Consider the following 23439-nt stretch of genomic DNA (forward strand, 5'->3'; position numbering starts at 1 on the left):
AGTGACGTTTCCCACTGACCAGATTGGTAAAAGAGAATCGTTAGTAGCAGGACTCCGGACATCGTGCACGAATCCTTTTTTTAAATAGCCAAGCTTCCGTCGATTGTGGCCATAGTTTTTTATTCACTCCACTAGGCACCGGATCATCCTGGCCAAAATAATCACAATTCACAATAACATCCCAATAATCCTAAAACTTCTAAAATGGCAATAAAATACACTGAAATCACATAACGTTGCATTTGGTAAGGAAACAGATATTTTTATTATAAAAAGATCCTACTAAAAGATCAAACATAAACTGTTGATTGATGAACTGCAGTCAATTGGAAAGTTTTTATTTTTTTATTTATCACAATCTCTGAGGAAAAACATTATTAAACTAAATGGCAGCCCGCAACAGTACACTGTTCAATTTACAAAGTACTGACATCCCAATGAAAGGGAAGTCCAGTGAATGTTGCGTTGATGATTATGTCAGTTTGTCAGTTTTACACGGCATTGCCATGGCAGTCAGCTGAGAATCCCGCCTACACCGAGGGTGGACTATCCACAATGGAAAACGAATAGACGAAAGTACTGGTACCAAAATTGTGAGTTGAGCAGAGCCGTACCAGTTAAGTGGAAACACGGCGCTAGTGTTTGTTACATTTTAACTGGATCATCATGGTTGAATATCTGTTTGGATGCGTTACCTTCCTTCACCTCAAGTGAATCCGGCTGTTAAGTCTGACGTGACGCCCTTTCAAAATAAGACTTCCAGATCCAAACGCTCCGTTGAAACAAAACAGACAACAACGGCCTAACGTGAACAATTACAATCACCTCTTCCGATAGTTAAACACCTTTTTCATCCATAAGAAAGAGGTAAAATGACAATTACGTTGCTTTTATAAAAACTCAGATCTGTTCAAACAAGGGGGAACACGGCACTGCGTTGTGGAAGAAATACAGGGCTTCGACCTGCTTGGACCCGGAAATCATATTTTGAAAGGGCGTTACGTCACGACTTAACAGCCGAATATGGTGACCTCTTAAATGCACAAGGCTGGAACGGTGTCCCTACTGTAACTGCCCCTTTACACAAATGTTATCATTCCTCATTCAGAACAGTGAAACACAATCCATGTTCACTTCCTGTATATGTGACTGTACTCTGTCCTCACAGATACTCTCTAGAAGATGAGCCCTCTAACCTGGACGAGATGCCTCTGATGATGTCGGAAGAAGGCTTTGAGAATGACGAGAGCGACTACCAGACGCTGCCCCGGGCCAGAGTCAATCACAGACAGAGAGGCCTCGGCTGGTTCCTCCTCGGAGGGTGGAAGGTCCTCTGTGGCAGGTACTGCTACAGTAAGAAATAGAAACGAATGGGGAAATCAGTGCCGTTTCCATCCCTAATATTATTACACTACAGTACTTGTGTAAGATTTATATTTTGCAGCCTATCTATAAGAGATTTCTTAACATAAAGGCCACAGGGTATGCTCACGTGTTATTGTGTAGTTGATGTTAATGGTTGTCCAAGAATGAGGTGTGATGTTTTCTGAGAAATACGCACACATATCCAGTATTCCTGCTTAAACATAGATAAATTCCTCTGCTGCACTGCAAAGTCAGGTCATTTTCCGTCTTAGATTAGAGTCGTTGTTCTTCCATTTGGACCTTTAACCAGTCTAAAAGTCGTCACCTTTGTCATTCTGTAAATGTACGTGTAGTGTATAATGTCAGTAAGTACGCTCTTGATGATCAGTTTGGATTTCAAACGCATCGGTAGTTGTGCATGAAGTGCAAAGAGAGGATAAGGGCATGTTTTTGGTCGAGTTCCTCGATGCGCACCATCAGTCAAAAAAGATTTTCTGGTCAAACACAACGGTGCGGTTTATCCAGCTAATGATTAATTTGACAGGTTTTGCCCTCTAAAGATGCTCCTTTTAGAGAGGCGTGTTTGTTTATGCCCGAACAATAAAGTGTAACATTTATAAATAAATGTTTGTGCAACACTTCAGAGCCCAAAAAGTAACATTTACTGATGTAGGAAATTTATAGGATATTCACTTTTCTGTGCCGTTTCGTTGTTAGTCTCCAGTTGAAGCTGCATATTGATCCCCCCCCCCCTCCCCTCCCCATCCCCCCACTAATGAACAAATCGGATTTTTCACAGCTGACCAGTTTGATGCTTTCCAGTAATTTTATGTGTGTTTAGTGTGGGATTATAAAACACAAATAATTCACGCTGAATAAGCCCCGACTGTTCAAATGGCATATTATTTAAATAGCATTCATTTGCTCAAATAATCGCTCTTATGAAACTGGACTTGGAGCGCACAGAGACCGAGAACGCCAGCGCCAAGACAAACAAGACTTTTTACCAGAGTTGATTTATTTAGTTTCACGTTTTGCCAACTTGCTTAAAAAGTGGAAAAGCCAAGTCGATCAGCATGACGGTATACACTGACACTCTCCCCTCGTTCCCCCCTAGGTGCCAGTTTAGGTCGCGCTCACATCGAGCTGCTCTCATTGTAATTTACCCCCACACTACACCTCTGTTTGCGTTTCATATTAGATATGCCAGATAAGCCCCGACGTAGTCATTAGCAGGTTGATGGAAAGTCAAATACTTTTTAAAAAGTAAATGTCATAAATCAATTTCTTCCTCCAACTTTGATAATATCACAATAATAACATAGGTACATAGAAAAGGTTAGAGACACGAGGGAAAACCAACAAGAACAAGTGTGTATCATATTCTGTTTGTGCGCACACACACACACACACACACACACACACACACACACACACACACACACACACACACACACACACACACACACACACACACACACACACACACGTTTAAAGTGCTCTAAGCAAAATATTTATTTATAAAATTATGTCAAAGGAAGTCTTGAAGATCTAATTAATATTGACACCTGTAAAAAAACCAACAGTGATGCAAAAGTCAAAGGTATGATTACAAAAGTAGATCTGCGTCTTTTCCAGTGGAAGTCAGTGAATTTAGAGGGATTTTATTTACCTGTATGCTTCTTTTATTAATCATAATTTTAACTGAACACGTTTTATTTCTCGATGTGTGATACGTACGCTGTGCTACTTTCATTCTTACGTTTTGTCAGGTGTCAAAATCAGCCTGTGCCTACAGCCTCGTAAATGACTCGGTAAAATCTCAGATACTTTTTCAGTGTGTCTGAGAGCGTAGGACACAACCTGCTTTACAATTTAGAGCTGAAACGATTAGTCAGTTTAACGACAAGTCTATCGGTACGAAGCAAAAACGTAGTTCCTAATTAGTTTCTTAATTTTTAGGATTGGCTGCTTTTTTGTGCTTTATGTGATCGTTAATGAAATCTCTGTGTGTTTTAGGCTGTTGGTTGCATTTAAACAAGCAGTTTAAAGACTTCACTTGGGTTTAAGAAATTTAGGGCGCACTCACACTGTGTGTCCGTACCGTGCCCCGGGCTTTAGGGTACTTGTCCCCACCTCCCTCTCCCCCCGCTGGCCAGCCCGTTTGTACTCACACTACCTGGGCCTCGCGCAAATGCTTCTTGCCTGTCCATACGTCATCACGCCTTTTTTGTCTTTTTGTGCGTCTTGTCCGACTGTTTTTAAATATTTTCATCCGCCCAAATCTGCAGTAAACACTCCACCTCCGCATCACACCAACGTGAACCTTTCGCCACCATTGTTGTTGTTGTTAAATGTCCGCGCATGGTCCGTTTTTTTTTTTTTCTATGTCCGAGCAGGCGCACATAAAATGACGTGAGAGCCGCCACAGACGTCGTGCTCGTACACGTGCGCACACTCGTGCTCGTACATGTGCAAATGCGCTCTACAAAAGCCCACCTCTCTCAAACGGGCTGTGGACGGCCAACTGGCTGCAGCTAGGTGCGGAGCGGTTGCACTCACACTGGTCAAACGCACTAGGCTCTACCTGAAAAACCTCTTTTGGCCTGGTGCAGAAGGACAGTGTGAGTGCGCCCTAAGATGAGCATTTTTCCACAATTTCTGAACTTTTCAGACCAAATAATTAATAAAGGAAGTAATTTGTGGATAAATGACCTCCCCCGAGGAGATTATGCGTGTCTGTTTGTGAGCAGGATCACAGAAAAACTACGATCTCGATCTTTATGTAACGTAGTAGAAATGTGTCGCACGGGCAGAGGATTAAACCCATTAAATGGGATCTGAATCACAGGGCGGATGCACAAATGATTTTTCACTTTCGTTAACGTTGCGATTGATGGGGCGTGATCTTGGCGGAGGTCTGAGGTCTCTTTGTGCCCCTCTAGTTGATGATGGAATTGATTTTTAGTTGCAGCCCTATATACATGTCTTTAGTATCATGTGGCCGGTGTAATGTTTTCACGCTGGATCTTATCGACGTCTTCTCCTCTCAGCTGCTGCGACTGCCTGGCGCGTATATGTCGGAGGAAGAAGGAGCTGAAGGCCAGAACGGTTTGGCTCGGCTGCCCGGAGAAATGCGAGGAGAAGTACCCGAAAAACGCCATCAAGAACCAGAAGTACAACATCTTCACCTTTGTGCCTGGGGTGAGTTTGATTTCAGAGAACAAAAAGCACCTAAGCCCTGCGTTAAGTCCACCGTCTTTGCTTCTGTAACAGAATTCACATTTCAAGCTCTTGATCTTTGTTCCGAACGCAGAAGTTATGGCCTGTTTGAGTCAATGTTCCCACTCTTATTAACTTTTATAGTCCCCACAGTAGCAATTCATCCCTCCAGTTGAAACGTATCGGGTTTTTCACAGATTAACAGAATATAAAGCACAGTAGCATGCACTGGGTCTAATTGTTAACTGTTCTGTCATTAGGCCGGGTTCAGGTTTTAAACTGTCGGGGACATTAGAGATCCATCAGACTTACTTATTAAAAACCAAACGGTTCCATGATTAAGAGGAGCGCCTTTGGCCCAGGCCATAAAATGTCAACTGTCTGTTAGAGACGCAGATATTCCCCGCGATGGTGAACGAAACGGCTCTGTTTTCCTCCCTCCACCTTGAATTATTAAATACACACAAATTGAGTTTAGCAGTGTGCATTTTTCCCTAAAGGTCAGCGGGTTCATTAACTGTCGAGCATCCTCCATTGATCCCATTGTCTCTGATAATCTGCAAAGAGACGCACGACTCTCATTATTGCAAACATTATTCAAAATTTGACCTTAGATGAATTGGACGCTAAGGGATCCCTGTTGATGGATAGCCCATTAGCAAAGAGCCCTCAGTAAGTCACAGGTGGAATATCGGTGTGTGTGATTTAAGAAAGTCGGCCTGTTTTACTTCTTAATTCGTTATCAGAACAGTTTTTCTCGTGCTGTTTGTTCTGCAAACTGACATTGTACCGAGTTACCATGTGAAAGTCGTACCCTGAACGCCATTTTCAAACCGAAGTTCTCAAAGTGTCAAGACTTTCCATTAACTTAATGTAAAGTTAACAGCATTAACATGTATCTTATTCCACCTTGGAACGTGTACAGTAACCCATCCAGCCCTGCTTTGTTGTTGCCGCATCCTCTTTGTCTTCTCTGGCAGCTGCCGTCGTCTTTGACTCACCTTGATGACATGTTCGCTCACCTCCCTGAATCCTCCTCTTCTGCTCCCCTCTCAGGTTCTCTACCAGCAGTTCAAGTTCTTCCTCAATCTCTACTTTCTAGTGGTGGCCTGTTCCCAGTTTGTGCCATCGCTGAAAATCGGATATTTGTACACGTACTGGGCACCTCTGGTAAATGCACTTCAGTTTTCACTCGTTAATTGACTTTTAGGGATTATGCCACATGTGTTTGTATGTGTTTGTAGATGTGGTCTTTATTACAATTAATAAATGTCAGTGTGCAATAAAAGACAGGTCTAGCTGAAATGATTAGTCGATTAATAGATTAGTTGATCCTAAGTATTTCATGATACTCATGTCAGTCACTGTTATTCAAATGTGACGATTTTGTGACATTCAAGGTTCCTTTATTAGTAATCAAGGACCCACTTACTCGCCCACTATATTGGAGAGTAGTTTGGTGTTGTACGAAATACTTTATCAATCCTCTAGGGGGGGGGAACCAAGTGCCACCATAAATTCAGGTGAGACCATAGGAGAAAACTGTGACTTTTTACACTTTACAGGCGAAACAATTAATCGATTAATCAAGCGAGTAATCTGCAGGTTATTTTTTGATTTGATTGATTATTAAAATAATTGTTCATTGCAGACCTAAAGCTAAACGGTTCACCTCCATATTTACACACTTGGGACTTTATAGTCTTCTTTTTATCCCATTAATTAAGTCTCAGTTAGAAGTGATTCTAGTTTTTACACACAGAAACCTTTCCTGTGTTTATATGTTCCGTTAATGGATTCTGGTATTATTGAAGATTTATAAACGCTCGCGGTGTTACTGATCTTTTCTGCCGTTCTCTTTCGTCACTCAGGGTTTTGTATTAACCGTTACGATGGTGCGAGAGGCGGTGGACGAAGTGCGACGGTACCAACGGGACAAGGAGATGAACTCTCAGCTCTACAGCAAGCTCACAGTGCGAGGTTAGTGACAGGGCTGACAGAAATCTATCCGCACTCCTCCTCATGCCTGTAACTGTTTGCTGACAGTATGATAACGGATATTCCAGCGTATATAGTCAAGCTCCCCCCGTGCAATTAAGAGACTGCTCTCCACTGGATCTACACTTGTAACAGAAGTCATTCTTCTCGCTGTAATTGCATTGATTTTTCTCTCCCGGTTTCTCAAGGCCGTATGATCTAAGATCTGTCCCTTTGTTGAATGTGTGGTAAAATCCCCCTGTGTGGTATCTGTGACCGTGGACTGAGGATGTAGCTCTCACACTCCACGTGCTCATGTGCATGTACACCATTACATGTGCATGTGAGCACAGAATGAAGAAGGGTCGTGGTGGATATTGAGGCAATATAATTGAGAGTGACCCTATGTGCCATTGTTTTTGTCTGTGCCTCTGACCAGAGATGAAAACAGAGGGGTATTACATTATCACGCTGGAGGTAATCAATCTGTTGGAATGTGAGCGAAAAAGAGAAAAGCTATAGCGAAAAGTGGGTTGTGGTTTTAAGGGTCAGCATCATTTTCCTAGCCCAGGAATCAATATCTGCTTTGTATTTCATAGAACTATTTAAAAAATCACAGTTTTTCTCAGAAATTAAGGGTTTCATTTAAATGTGAAGTGACTTCAGCATTACTGCCTGTTGTCTTCACTCAACCTTTTCTTTTTCTGTAGGTAAAATTCAAGTGAAGAGTTCAGACATTCAAGTTGGAGACATGATCATCGTTGATAAGGTAAATCTTTAGTGTTTCCTGGACATTTATTTTCTTGTACTTCATTTAAAAGATCTGTTTTTGACAGTTTGTTACTCTTGCAAATACTTACTTATGTGTGAATAGCTGTTTATTTGCCTACAGTTCAGGTGTACGTAAGAAGTAAGTGATTTATGTATTACCTACATTTCGCAGTGGCCTCATTATAATCAATGTATACATTCACTTCACCTCCCAAAGATGAAAAAGGGGGATTTTGAACAGGTGACGAGCCACTTTAAAGGCAATAGAATAACTTGTTAACAGTGTTAATCAGAGTTTTGCTTTACTGCGACTGTGAAACCGATGATGCACCTTTGATACTTACTCACCTGTTAAGCATGTGATCTTGGGCTTCAGCTCAGTCAACATGAAATGTAGCTGCTCCTAGAAAAGTTACATTTCCATTTCTACTGTATGCGTTAGACAGACTTTAAAAAAAAAACAACAGTTTCTCCTTCAGCCTCCGGTCAAGGTAATGACCTTGTTTAATTATTCAGGAAGATTCAAAGGGCTCTTGCCACAGTGTTCAGTAACACACCACCATTTGTTTTCTTCTTTCTTCTGTAGAACCAAAGGATTCCTGCAGACATGATATTCCTGAGAACGTCAGAGAAAAACGGTGAGCGGGCAAAGTGTTGGTGTTGGTGTTGGTGTAACTTTATCAATGTGTGGCAGGACAGTGCTGAAAAGATGTAATCATGATCGGCAAAAGTCCTCCTGGATTAATAAAGGTATTAAAACAGAGAAACGTTAACAAATCATTGAAATAGATGGAATAGTAAACGCAGTCAATACAGTAAATAGACAGTGTTTGCCCTGTGGCACTTCAACGGACTGCATCGAGATCATCTGGGTGAAAAATTGGACTTTTCCCCCACATTTCCAGTCCTTTGACATCATCTCCAATGCAGCCTGTGATTCATATGATTTATGTCACATTCTTCTAGTGAGTGATGATGCAAATTCCAATTAATCAATGAGCTGCGTCAGATCCGCGCTCCTTTCTAAGGGGCATCGGGAGGAAATGTTCTGAGGACATCATTTCCATCAATCTTTTATGTGCCAATATGCTCGGAAGGGGGTTGTTGATGTCTTTATGCCTTCCGCACACACACACACACACACACACACACACACACACACACACACACACACACACACACACACACACACACACACACACACACACACACACACACACACACACACACACACACACACACACACACACACATAAACACATATTTATCTTTCACACATCGTCTCATGTACTTTGTCTTACACACACACACACACCTACACACACCTACACACACCCTTTTACACATATTTATCTTTCACACATAGTCTCACGTACTTTGTCTTACACACACACACACACACACACATAGATCTCGGTGATGGTGTGTGATGTGCTGAAGCGTCATTGCAGCAGAAGGAAGGCATGAATCATCCTCCTTGTGTGAATGTTTTCCATCATAGTTAACCCTCCAGGGATGGTTTATGGCTGCCCTTTACCCTCTCTGTCAAATAGTTGCTCTCATCCATCAGTTTCATATGTAATATTGCCTCAGATCAATACAGGTCACGACTGCTCAACGTTTATCGGACCCTGCGGTGTCCACAACAGCCACAGATGCTCTGGGCTTGCGCTACAGGCAATAATGCACTTGTGCTGTTGGTGCTGCCAGTTTGTCACAGCAACATCATATTTTATAAGCTAAATGTGTTTAATATACATTTTCTGACAATGTGTGGCATTATATGCTGCATTTAACCTCCTCAACAGCACATACTCCATTCAAATTCATTAAAACATTAAAACCTGAATTTTATTGAAATACGTATAAAATTTCAATTTTATGTGTGAAATTTGAAGGGTGACGGTTAGAGCCAGAAACCCTCGTATTTGATTTAAAATGAGACTGTGCAACTTTTAAAAGATAAAAACACAGTGTTCCTCTTTCAAATTAAAAGTTTAATTCATAAGCTGTAATATTCTCTTCATCAATGCAGCACATTGAGCTGTAGCATCAAATCAATGCATATTTGATGCTTGCTTGGTGTTGCATGATTAGTATTTTATATGGTTATTGTTTGCAAACATTAGATATTACTGTAACTAACACTGACGTTTCTCTGAGAGCTGCAGGGATGAGGTTTTTTTGTAGGACAACCCGTTGTCCTGGTCCCCTCGACAAAAAGTCAGTGGGATTTTTCATTTGGATTATTGCAGAAAATAAACTCTGACAGACAAAAGTTTATGATATTTAAACAAATTGTTCAGCAAGATAAAGGAAAAAAAAAGAGTGGAATATTCACTAATTTATTTTATATTGTAGAACAAAACGTGAAACCACCTTAAACTTTTAACATATTTCAGGCATCTAACCAAAAACCAAATTCAAAAAAGCCGTTGACCTCGAGATGAGAACCTGAAGTTCAAAAATGCTAACTTATTCCCGGGTTTTAGCGCTCACTCCCGCAGCGCTCTACCAAGCTTCGTTTGAGCAATGAGTCACATCCTGCGACTGTAACTTGTGGCCAAAGCTGTCTCCAACCACGTACGACACGACACAAGAGCCATGATGGCATTTCTGTCCTTTTTTTCAGGATCCTGTTTCATCAGAACTGATCAGCTGGACGGAGAAACGGACTGGAAACTGAAGGTCGCCGTCGGCTGCACGCAACGACTGCCAGCAGTGGGGGTATGGATACATTACGATGTAGCGAATCTCTGGTAACAAACACACCGATTGTGAATGAGCGTTATCACTAAGAGCATTGCTCATCAGATGAAGTAGTGCGGCTGTGATGGAAACCTAATCACTGATGACAGACAGCGGGGACAGTCTGAACCGGCAGCTTCCTTTTTAACTCGAAGCGACACTCAACACTTAAGATTTGAGTTGAGTTGATGTTTTTTTTTGCCACTTAATTTGATCAGGGAATTAAAGTTTCAGCAAGTCATTTGAGGATTGAGCTGCGGCATCTGTATTGGGTTTCAGGAGACATGAAGATAACAAGCGTTGTCTTCACTTTAGCCTCAATTCAACCTGCTTACAATGTTATCCCTCAATTCAGGATTATTTATTCTGAATGTCCCCCAAATTCAACTTGTAGAAGGAGTGAAAACTGAGCAGTTTGATGCTCTTGTGTTGCAGAAATGGATGATTACACATGCAGGAATGTTGCCTCACATTATTAAAGTCAAAGTCTGCAGTTCCTGAGTACTAAAGGGTCAGGTCATGCTGTATGTACTGCATAGTAGGACCCAACTGATATAGGATATTTATGAATAATACTGATTTAAGACAGAACGAGTCACTGATTACACACATATATATATATTTTTTGATCTGGAATAAAAATGTACCTTTTCTATGTGGATTGTGCGCTGATTTTGCAACAATATAATTCAGAATACTGCTAAACATATACCTTTTATTAAAGAATATCTAAGATTATTCTACATTATACATACAATCGACCAATTCTGGAATCGAACACAAAAAAAATAATAAATACAAATAAAATAAATACCAAAATAAACATCTTCAGTTTTAGTCAATTGCTGACCATTTAAATAATTACAAATAAAGTTAATAGCGTAATAAACATCAGTATTTATGCTCAGTATCAGTTGATTGCTCACCATTTAGATAAAGAATAAATAGGTTTATGACACTATACGTATTTAAATCACTCCAGGCATCGTTTTTTTGCGTGATCTGTTCTGTTATAAAAAAGGTTTTCATATCCGAACAAATACACCGATAACGTTAGAAACCGATATCTCTGTAACAAGATCAAGTAAATGATTATGTATTTTTGTATTTAGTTTCAAAACCACCAACAGCTTTAGAGGACGGACTGTATTCAGACTCAAGTGTTATTGTTCCTTTGTGGCTGCTCTAAATCACTAAATGAGTCCAGTTTGTTCAGCGGCCACATTGATCTCTCTGAATGCATCACGAGTCTCTGCGTCTCTGAGCTTTCTTCTGTGAAATGCCGGAGCAACACTACTCCCCATTGGGGGTTCAGTAAAATAATCTTGCCTGCTCCTCTTTTAACCGCTCTGCCCGTGTTCTCACCAGGAGAACACTATCTGAGCATGACTGAGCGTTGCATGGCTGCTGCAGAGGCTGCCTGCCTGAATAATTTAATATTTACAATCAATTTTCTTCCACTTGGGGCCAAAAAAAGAGCTGGTGTTGGGTGCTTGACGGGCCAAAGGCTGCAGTCTTACTTGTTGGGATCTTTTTCTAGAAGAATTTTGTCTCAATTGTCTCAATAACAACTGGAGAACATGAGAATCGCTGAATGTTCTGGTATTAAATGGGCTTAGAGTTAAGATAATGTCGTCAAACTAATATATCAGATGAATTTTCATGCAAATCAGCTTTATTGTCACGACGTTGACGTTCAAGTTACATCGTTGCCAAAGCTTCATATTCTTGAATAATTAACTTTTATACAAGAAAACTAAACAGATAATCACAAGGCTGCACTCTTTTACAAATGTAATCATCAGAAACATTTGCTACAGAGCTTGTTTGTTTTATAGTAACAGTCGACATCATTTGCAGCTAATATTGCATGTTGATTTTCTCCCCACATAAATAGGGGAGGTAAACTCAACATATGTTGTTATTTAGCTGCGGGACACAAACGCATCACTTGGAGCCTGACAAAATGGATTTTCTTGTGATTTGGGATCCTGCAGTTTCCCACCTGATCCTATGATATTGCAGGAATCCAGCGGCCGTGCAAACTAACCAATGGTCAATACTACAATATTGTCGCAATATCGAGATATTTATTCAAAGATATCATGATAATTGATTTTCTCCATATCGCCCAGCCCCTTTTTCAAATAAAATCTCTCTCAAATCCTCATATTTCTCAGGGTATAGTTAGTCTTTCTTTTCCTCCCTGGGCAGCCTGATCTTCCTGTGACAGCCTGTTTCTGTGGCCCGGCTGTTTCCACTCCGTCTGTACATCATCAACATTAATGTCTAGACTGCAAACATGAGAGCATGTGTGCATAAGTTGCAAAGCTCATAAACGGCACAGTTTGTCCTCACAAGAAAACAAAAACGGCATGTTTAAAAGTATTACCTGGGTTAATTAGATAAGACTATATTGATTTATTAATACTGAATCCTTTATTTTGTCTCTTTCTTCCGTGTCTCTTTGTCTCAGGATCTCTTCTCCATCAGCGCCTACGTCTACGCCCAGAAGCCTCAGCTGGATATCCACAGCTTCGAGGGGAACTTCACAAGGGTACAGTAACTCGTTGACATTTTTATATCCCGTTAAACACACGCAGAGTTTTTCAATAGAGACCCGATTGACATGGAAGATGTGTATCGCTGCAGTGTGTCGACAAGCGGCAACAATGAGAGCTTGTGTGTCCATCTGGGCCTGTTGTTATCTCCAGCAGGCGTACCTCTTACATCACAGGCAGGTTCTCGCAGCTCCAGCTCCGTCCATCCCGTCTTGCTTGTTGCTCAGTGATTTTTTTTTTCTTTCTTCTTTTTTTTTTTATTAATAGCAGATTAGCGCAGCCCCCACAGAGAGGAGAGCTCCAGTACAAAGGAAGGCTTTGTGGCCCGTCTTCACTCTTGGCCACACACCAGGCTTAGTGAGCGAGCACTTCCTCCGCTCATTCATCCTCCGCGGCCTTCCTTTGCATAGCGTGTGCTTTTAGTCTGAGCAGGATGGGAAAAAAATGGGTTCCCACAGATCCGCAGCAAATGAACTTACCTATTTATGAGGGTTTCTTTTTTTTTCCCCCGTTTTTTTCTTCCTTGAGACGGATATGGTGGCTTTGTTTCTGCGGTCTTTAATGAGACCCTCTGCAGTTATGAACGCCATACTATGATGCCAATGTCAGAGCGGTCAAGCACTCTGTAACCTGCCATTTATTTTTCATGCACCTCTTCCCATGTTTGAGTAGATTGACAGGATGTGGGTGCTTAGGTATCATAATTATCATATCAGGCAGGCAATTTGAGCCGAAACTGGAGCCTTGACTCTGCACTCCTGACTCAAGCCATTTCCAGCTTTCGTCTTTATTTAAGAGAGAAGGGTAAAACAGGGGGGGGTAGGGTGAAACAAGAGGCTCTCCAGGGGCTTATTTATCACTGAAATCTCATCTACGTGCACTCTCTATACTGTTTTTTTAAAGGAGCCTCTATCGCCACGCCAAATCTAGTGAAAGTATTGATAAAGGGACCACTGTATTACTACGGTCTGCACAACCGTGTCAGGTGCTTGTGGAAATTAATGGCACAGCAGAGCCCGGCCATCCCGGTCAGGCTGTATGCACTTTTTATCCGAACTTGTTTTCCTCAGTTCTGTAAAGCTAAAATGTTTATTTTCAGGGAAATTTAGTTTGCCTTGACAGAGTCTTTTGCACAAAGCGGAGACTAAAATAGCAAAATGAACAATCTCCATTTGCGATTTAAGGGTTTGGTTTGGTTAAAACTACCCAAAACACCACTACAGTATATATACGCATCACTAATTATATCGGTCCTCCAATAAAACGCATAAAACTAGCTGGTTAAACAGAAAATGTAAGTCATTGCCGTATTATTTTGTAGACCTCATGACAAATACTGTAAAACAAGAGAGCCCAGAGCAGCTCAATGGTGGGACACATTTTAGGATCTTCCTTGAATTCAACCATAAAGTGAAACCCAAGACATCAATCCTTTTTTTATTTTTGAAGATAATTTATTGGTTAAACATATTTATTGTCTTTTACTGTCTAGATGGCAAAATGCATGGCTCTGTGTTCTTGGTTAAGTTTCTCTTATCTGCTCCAGAAGTTGGCTAATGGCATAAATTAAGCTTGAACGTTGAGGTATTTCTTTCCAGCAGGTATCTCTCCTCTGCCTCTCAGTAGTTGCTTGTTGTTTTTTCTGTGTTTCAATGAGAGGTTTTTTAAAACTTAATATCTAGATGAATAGAATCACTCTGAACTACTACTTGAAACCTGAAAATACTACTACTATTTCTGACATAGCTGCCCTGCTTTACAGTCCTCTATACTGCCTTACTGTAGTCATACAATGTTTTATTTTTATTCCCCCTGTAGGAAGACGCAGATCCACAGATCCATGAGAGTCTGAGTATTGAAAACACTCTCTGGGCCAGCACAGTCGTTGCATCTGGTGAGTGAATGAGTACTTTTATTTTAAGTCCTTTTTTATCTTGAAATGAGATGTAAGATTTTTCCAGATGATGTCCTGCAGCCACAGTGTGTTGGTTCCCAATAACCAGCTGTGTTTACGTAGAGTTTTCTGTACGGTCTGCTGCCCGTTGAATCTCTACTATCTCTCTCTGGTTTGTCAGGAAGTCATTTTAAAACCTTAACTACATTAAAATGCTGTATCTCTGCATCAAAAGGAATGTGCATCCACCTGTTTTTATGAGTAATTTTAATTTTTGCATTAAAAAAAACAAACTTACTACTGTACTTGCAAATGTCGAGTACTTGGAACTTGACGGTACCTTACTCTGTTTCATCAGTTGTACACAGAGCATTCATCTCTTACTGGGACTCACTACAGGCGACCAAAAGTAAAGGCTAATATAAAGAGAAAATCTGGACAATAGTTGACCAATTTCCCACTCATGGAAAACCAACTCATATTAACGTTCAATTGATAACGTTAGTTTATTGACAAGAGCATTTTGAAGAAGCTGTCTTGTTGTGGAGACTTGCTGTTTAGGTGAGGAATTGATTTTCTGGAAAACAGCCGTTTTATCCTAGTGAAACTACTTTAAAGTTTTTTTTTTCCGGGTTAAAATTACGTGGTATCAGATCGGTGCATCAATTCAAATAATTGCCAACACCCATTCCAGCAATTTAGGCATCATCTGAGGCATTTCTGATATCCTGGTATCAAAACATCTCTAGCCAAAACCAAGCCCCAACCACAGCGACTTCCTGGTTGATCCAATAAGGAAGTGTCAAAAACTGCAGGCAGTTTTCATAACAGAGCAGTTTCTCATTGACCCCCATGTTAAACAGGCCAATTTCACAGCATCATTAAACCTGTTTAAGGCCTGGGACAAAAAAAACAGAACATTCTCGTCTGTATGTCAAAGTCAATATCTCCATGACAACACTGAGGGGGTGTTTTTTTTGTACCAGGCTAGTTTTTATTTTATTGGAAGTTAAAGTTTATGAATAATTAGGGGCGTGGCCTCTTGAGTGACAGCTAGCCTCTGGCCCTCACTTCTCCTCTGAGGTAAACGTCAGCCAGATGGACGCATCTCCCTCCCCCCATCGTCACATACATGCCCTTTTTTGGTAATAGGAAACGAGGCGGAGTCAAAGTCAGACAAGATGGCGACTCCAGTAGGCGAGGACGATTGGATCAAGTTAAGAGAACAGACCTCGACGGAGATGCAACGTCCATTTTTTTATACAGCCTAGGCCAAAACAAACTGATTTTTTTACTAAGCCTAATTTTTATTTTTTAGAGAAAGAAACGAGAGAAAAAGCAACAAAGAGAAGATGGCTGAGGGGAGAGTCGCTCAAACCATTATTGCAACTTGGTTATACAAAAAATTGTGAGATATGTGATAATTTCTAAGCATGTTAGAGATTATTTCATAGCTAAGCTATAGCCGTACACTGCACTTCTTTTAAATCAGACTTCCAAAGAGAGGAACATATTAATGTATACTGCGATCCGTGTCTGTCATACCAGCTCTATCATCACTGAACAGAAATGATCCAGAGAAAACAGTGGGAACCCGGTGTATTTAACCTCAACGACCCTGTGTCAAGTCCAGACAGTGGCCCTTTTTGAATTTCACCCCGTCCACCCACCATAGTGGCCCACAGCAGGATAAACATGGATCAGAACAGAGTGTATATTCACACGAATGTAGCTTAAACGTTTTAAATAGAAACAAAACCACGAATGTCACCAATTCCACCCCCAGTCACGATTGTACTTTAGGATTTAAGTGTTTCTTTTTGTGCTCAAGATTCACAGCATCAAACCTTGAAGGCATTTGATTCGATACTGCCGTGTTCTTGTTTGAAGAACTCTGAGAATAATAACAGTTGAGGTAATCCTCCCTCGCGCCAACTTAGCGATTCCCCACAGAAACAGTCGTGTCAGTTGAGAGTGTTTGTGACGCTCCCAGCGATGGCCGCACCATTGATTTGCGGTGTTGCTCTCCACTCTGGCCTGACCTTGACCAGAAGAACAAACACACACACACACACACACACACACACACACACACACACACACACACACACACACACACACACACACACACACACACACACTCGCACAAAAAGCCTGACTTACATCATCTCTGCTTGGGAATGTCATTGTCCCTCCAAAGCCTCTTCTTGACAGACACTTCACCGCCTCTACAGTGGCATTCTGGGCACTTGAACCGGCCCGGATCACTGTGTATTCACCCTCTTATAGGCCCCATTCCAGCTGTGACAAGTGAATTAGTGGTCCGCATATTCAAATTAAAGCCCCTCTACATGCTGAGCCGCAAACCATTTGTCACATTGGTCAATATTTCTGAAATTAGAAGCAAGTTAAGCAATTCATCACCTTTCTCTTCACTTTCTGTATCCACTGGATGTCTTTCCTCTTTCCTCTTTTCTCTCCGCCTGCACTTCACCTCCCTCCTTTTGTTTTCTGTCCATTTTTATCTTTCTTGCCACTTTTATAGTTTGGGGATTTCAGGGTGCTGTATTTAAGTTTATTATTGCCTTTGCTCTCCCATTAAGCTCATTTAATATTAATGACTCATTAATCCTTTGTAATAAGGCCACCGTAATGAATTGGCAAATAAAGATGGCAGCGTATTGATCAGTTTTTATGAGCTTCCGTAGGGTGGCTGAAAGCCCTGAGAGTCTAAGCGTATTAAACTCGTGTCTGTTGGCTTGAGTGGCAATGAGACAGAACTGCCTCGGCTCAGCCTTATTGTGTTTCCTCTCATGCAGTTCATCTTACTTGACCAAGATGAGTGTGTGTGCATGTATGTTTGTGTATGTGTGAGCTGGTGGGGGTGGGCTGCAGTTAATGAGCAGCATTACTTTCCTTGTCTCTCTCCTTGGCAGGCACGGTGATAGGGGTGGTGATCTACACCGGCAAAGAGACTCGAAGCGTTCTGAACACGTCCTATGCCAAGAACAAGGTGAATACTTGTATTTTTGTAGTTCTGTGATTTGTTTGAGTTTCATTTTTTCCACAACAAAAAATGTGATTAGGTGGATAATATGTCATAATCATATACTATATTTTCATTAGTGATTAATGTATTTGATTCATTTCTCGACATATCGGTTAATAGTTTGGTGTATAAATTGTCAGAAAAGCCAACACCAATTTACCTAAGCCCATCTGACCATGTACTAACACTTAATAATGATAATAATAATACACTATAATTATACAGCACCTTTCAAACCACAGTTAAGAAAAGCTTTACATTATTAACAGAATACATTTAATACACAAAGAGAGATTGTAATTATCTAAATAACACATAATAAAACAGAGTAAAGTGTCAAAAAACATCAATAAAACCACAGAAAAGCAATTCTATAAAAGGATAAGACAAAGAAAAGCAGTTTATGGTCTGCAGTTAATAGTAGCTGGAACTACTGTAGGTTATATTTGTGATCTACTCTTTTAAAAACACAGTTGCGGCACTGAAGTAGACTTTAGAAAAAATATAATCAAGACTTTTTAAAATAATACCCTGAGGAATTTAGATTTGTTTCATGCATTAACAAACTAGTACAATTCAAGGCCTGTGAGGTGACGCCAGCATAAACCTACATGTTCTGTAAAAGCTGCAGCGGGTGAAACACCTCACACAAAGTAACATCTGTTCCAAGTTCCCCTCACGCCATCGTTTCTCCCCCTGCCTCTAATCACTAATCAATCACTATGGCGAGGTGGTTTTTTAACCTTGACGTTCCAGATAAAGTTGGACCTGTCAATGCAAAAGGTCAGCGCCAGTTGCTAATTAACAAAAAGGGAAATTAACTAACCGAGGATTTAAATGACATTTCCAGCGGAAAGTTAATCCCACAGAATCCCCATCGAGTGTTTTGTCCCCAGATTGGGGAGATTAATGAAAATCTGATTCTAAATATAAGATTTCACCTGGAAGATGGTTGAGATAGATAGACACGGGTCAACTGATAGAGGCGGACATCAGCGTGATCTCAGAGGCAGTGTTTTGGCTACGGTGCACCCGCCCGCCGTGCAATGACTTTTACACACAAAGTTATCACCTACAGCCGTCTGCACCACTGAAGCTCTCTGCGGCTCAACGTAGCGCCTTCCCACTGCAGCACAGTTTTGACACCGGTGTCTTTTATTAAGAACGCTGATGTGGCCGGTCGAACAGCGGGGGCCACTGTTTTGTGTAAGCTCGACAGTTGAGAGGAATTCAATATTTCAAGGAGATGATGTCAGAAGTGCCAATACGGAGACTGGAGATTGGGGGAGAAAGTCGATACAGTGTGGCTAAAGTCGCGAGAACGTTTTGGCCTCATATAATCTGTTGTGACACCGGCCAGGACAATGCCTGCACTTGATCAATCTGACAGGACGTCAGACATAGATTCACTCTTTGTCTCGGTATTGTTAGACGGACCTCTGTCCGAGTAAAGAGGCAGAACAATGTCATTTGACAAGAGGCTGCTCTTCAATAAAGATTGTTTGTTCCAAGTACATATCCAAGTCCCAATACGCTGCTTTCTTCACACGTCTCTCAAACAGTTTTACTCTAAAGAAACAGAAACTTGAAGTTGTTTTCTAAGATCTCCAGAATCAATTTTAGTTTATTTTCTTGACTTCCTTGGTTTGCCGCTGTCTCAAGCACTAAACAATACACTCTTAGCTGACGGATGTTCTTTACTTTTAGCTCGATGAATATTCATGTCCCGGGGCTGTGATTCTTCATCAGATTTCACACACATGCTAAAATACAACCCACACAGGCAGATCGAATCATTCCTTTCACTTTTAATGGCTTGTAGATGAATGGAGTAAAATATGCACTTTTTTTTTTATTCATTGATAGCATCTTTAGGTTGAGGTAATTGAGTCCTTCCCCCCCCTTGACTGAATGAATAATGACTTCATCTGATCCCCGGCAAGGCTTGGAAAATTTAGACTAGCCATTGTTCAAGAAGAAGGGGATCCTTTGCTTTTCAGGCATGCACTGTGCTCTCTGTCTTAATTTTTCTTCATTTTAATCCACCCAAACCCCCTATTTTTCTCAATAGCTCAACCATGAACCATGTAGTGAAGCAGTGGGGTGGGGAGATACCCACCCACCCGTTCGCTCCCCTTACCCTTCCCTTCTCCGCACTCTGCTACTGGGAGTTTAACAGCAACTGATAAATCAGTCACACTGGTCTCTCGGCGCTCCCAGTCCTCAGGGGAATGGGCTTGGTGGGGGTTTAGGCAGTGGAGGAATTTTGCAGCTTTTTATATGTGTTTGCCCCCTCCTCTCCTTTTCAGAGCAGTCCCTTTTATTTGAGGGAGGAGAGATGTTATGTTCTGCTGTTTTTGTAAGCGTGGTGCGTCAGAAGAAAGCCCTCTGTGTACAGGGCTTTGCTGTGAGCGCTGCCAGAAAGGGGAAGGGCACTTCTTTATTTGACATCTTTTTCCCACATGCTCCATTGGCTGGGAGATACACTCAAAAAATAAAAGACGACTCTGACCCCCTTCTTTTTCATTCCAGAAAGCCATCTCAATATGGGAACTTTATCTATTTTGGAGGTCTTTTGACCTTCTGTTGCATTCGAGAACAATACGTCAGCATGGCAGTAATGCAGCTTGTAGTTTACCACTAAATAGTGCCACCAATAAACTTATTTATGTTGTACACATGGTTTGCATGATAAAGGCCTGCAGCTAAGAATGTCTTTCACTGGCTTTGTTTTTGTCCCTGTGTAGCATAATTTGAGGCTTTGGGAGCAGATGGGGAAGTTACAAAGACTCTTCTCTAGCATGAGCTGTCAGAAAAGGAATAAGATGTTCACTCGAAATCTTTAGTCTGGATTTAATATTGTAAGTTTATAAACTGTGTGGTTCCCATTGAAGGGAAATGTCACCATCCTCAAGCTGTGAAGAACGGATCAAACCTAATACAAGATTATATTTATAGTTAATTCCACGCTAACCTGCAAATTAGCAGAAATTACAGTGATTTTCTAAAGGAGTCAAAAGTCCTCAAAGTCTAAAAAATACATGTTTTTAACCGTCATATTTTAAAGGTAGGAATATGCTTAGATTTAAATATTGATTTTAAACATAATCCGGTGATTCATTCACAGAAGAATAAAACAAAAATCTTTTAATCTTTAAATTAACAACATCTCCAAATGTGACGAACAAGGCTTCAAGAGTCTGGATTTTTTTTGCTGTAGGTGCCTGAAAATAGGGACGGGCTAAAGTCATTTCACGTCTCGATAACGATATTTATATTGCGACATAGTGAGTTCTCTGGTTATTCAATAAATGTATCCCTATAGGAAATTAGCACGTGGTAAATGCTATTTCTGCGTACTCCTGTGTGAATGAAATGTGTAACAAGTGAAAAATATTGAGTTTTTTCTCATTTGTATTAAGAATAAAATATAAACTCAAAATATCTCACATCTGATTTTCTGAAAAATTTGAGTTATTCATTCATTCATCTTCAACCGCTTATCCCTGGGTCGGGGTCGCGGGGGGTGCTGGAGCCGATCCCATGGATTATATTTATTGTAAGTTTAAACGACGTAACTGTGTCACGATATGATTCAATCACAATATTATTCCATCGATAAATGAGACGGTGAAGGAGTTTTCCTGTACAAACCTGTGTTGTTATACCTGCTGTTTTGACCTCTGGCCTCTCGTTCCCATAGTTTGGCTTACTGGACCTGGAGCTGAACCGTCTCACCAAGGCCCTGTTCCTGGCCCAGGTGGTTCTGTCTGTTGTCATGGTAGCGCTGCAGGGGTTTGTGGGTCCTTGGTTCCGCAACCTTTTCCGATTCATTGTGCTTTTCTCTTACATTATCCCCATCAGGTACTTATTACTTACTTAATTCATTTTTTGAAGTGCTGTTGTTGTTGTTTGTTTGTTATTTTGTGGCCACAGCCAAATAAAAATGGCTGTACAGTGATTTCTGTTCTTCCCAAGGAGAAACATTTGGTCTCACAATGGTAAAAAATGAAACTAGGAAATCTTCCATCCCTGCTTTTGAAGCCCAGGCTCCCCATCTGCTTTGTTTTCAGAAGACACCTCTTTCAGAACACAGCAGAGCTTTAATTCATTTGTAGTAGCAGGTTTTTTTTATTTATTTATTTATTGTGATTTGTTCTGTGACAGATTATAGCTTTGTTTTTTTTCGTAGTCTGCGCGTAAACCTGGACATGGGGAAGTCGGCATACGGCTGGATGATCATGAAAGATGAAAACATCCCCGGCACTGTAGTCAGAACCAGCACCATCCCAGAAGAACTGGGCCGGCTCGTCTATTTGCTGACGGACAAGACAGGTAGGTGTCCAAACATACTGACGATTACATTTGCAGGGTTCCTACGGGTGCTGGAAATCCTTGACACTCAAATTTTAGTGCTTGTATTTTAAATAAACTGCTTGAAACTGCTTGAAGTGTAGGTTAGGCTTTATGTGACGGCATAGGCTGTATGATGTAACACAGAGAAAAGAATATCCATATATGAGAGACTGATAACACCATTTTCTGACCTTTTTGCATCAAAAATGGCCTTTTCTTGACTATTAATAGGCTGGAGTAGTTAATCTTGTAGTAGTTACTGGATGTAACTCCAGTTCTACGAGTTCCTGCCTAACCATCTATTTTCAGTATAAAGTAGACGGACATGTTTTATTTGCAGGACCGAAAGAATGTTTGTGTGTCTTTTTCTCCATAGTGACGAATAATAAATTCCCTGATTAATAATTGTGAAAGCCCTGTCAGTCATCAAAATCTTATATCGTGACATCCCTAGAGCACAGTAACACACAACCTAATATTGTGATTGTGTAAATGAGCACATGATAAAGCAGAATAACATGATAAACGCACATCAAATCACTATAATTGCGTGTAAACTTTAGGGACTAACATGTAAGACCAGGCACTTGCTCATGAAAATACAAAGACGTAATATATTTATACATTAACGGTGAAAAGAAGCCACTTAATTACACTTTGATGATTATCTTAGACTCTGATCTAAGACATGTCCACATTGTGAGTGAAAGTACACAACAAAACAAATCTTCTGAATGTGTTTAAGCCTCCTCCTGCTTCTCATTTCACAATCACGGGCTGATTCTCCAATAACAAATAGCTGTTCTTTGCTAATGCCGGACAGCGTGCCAGAGTGATAAACTCCTGCTGTGGTCCTAACATGCTTCTTTGTCTTACCCCGCTGATCAAGGTAGGAATAGATTAGCCGTAGAGCCTATTTATCCAGGTTGATAGTTAAAACACATGGAAAGAAGAACAAACAATCAATTCAATAGAATTGGTTAACCCTGTGGCTCTAATGTTTTTGGGAGTTAGATGCCCTCTAATCAGCGTTATGCTCTATCGGCACACGTTCTGGCAACAGACATCCATTAAACAAGGCCATTGCCCTCGTTTTCAGAGTTTTGTGTTTTTTTTGTTTTTTTCTTTTAGTGTCTGAACTTTCACTCAGTCTTTTTGTATGCAATGTTTAGTCTTGTCTGTTAGTCAGAGAGGACATGCAGTCCATATTGGTAACGAGATTAGGTCAATGAGAAGGCTGTGACACCACCCTGCAGGTCCCATGATGCATTGTAGGCGGTCCTCTGGAGACAAATGCTGTACTCAGTGTGAGTGTGCGTGTGTGCGTGAAGATGTTGAGTATCTAACTAATCAAATTGTGGAGTTGAACAGTAGTGACTCGGATACTAGTATATAGTTTTTCTACTAGAAAACAATTTGATTTTCCAGCTGTGAGATGTTCCACTTAGTATTTATATTGGCCACAATTCTTTTAAAAGACCTATTTCCAGATTCCT

General features: G+C 40.8%; 1 protein-coding gene across 2 annotated transcripts in view; it reads left to right on the forward strand.

The window, feature by feature from the left end:
* Nucleotides 1–23439, forward strand: part of atp9b (ATPase phospholipid transporting 9B) — a gene marked incomplete at its 5' end in the record, with an annotated part of 49062 nt that overhangs the window by 4849 nt on the left and 20774 nt on the right. For both annotated transcript variants that reach the window (XM_083925866.1, XM_083925867.1), the window contains 12 exons: nt 1169–1342; nt 4419–4569; nt 5644–5757; nt 6459–6567; nt 7275–7333; nt 7922–7973; nt 9968–10062; nt 12560–12640; nt 14463–14538; nt 17475–17551; nt 21291–21451; nt 21780–21922. In XM_083925866.1, the coding sequence (XP_083781992.1) occupies nt 1169–1342; nt 4419–4569; nt 5644–5757; nt 6459–6567; nt 7275–7333; nt 7922–7973; nt 9968–10062; nt 12560–12640; nt 14463–14538; nt 17475–17551; nt 21291–21451; nt 21780–21922 (1292 nt within the window). The remainder of the gene's footprint in view (nt 1–1168; nt 1343–4418; nt 4570–5643; nt 5758–6458; nt 6568–7274; nt 7334–7921; nt 7974–9967; nt 10063–12559; nt 12641–14462; nt 14539–17474; nt 17552–21290; nt 21452–21779; nt 21923–23439) is intronic.

This window comes from Echiichthys vipera (genome assembly GCF_963691815.1).
Source record: "Echiichthys vipera genome assembly, chromosome: 13".
Classification (NCBI taxonomy): Eukaryota; Metazoa; Chordata; class Actinopteri; order Perciformes; family Trachinidae; genus Echiichthys; species Echiichthys vipera.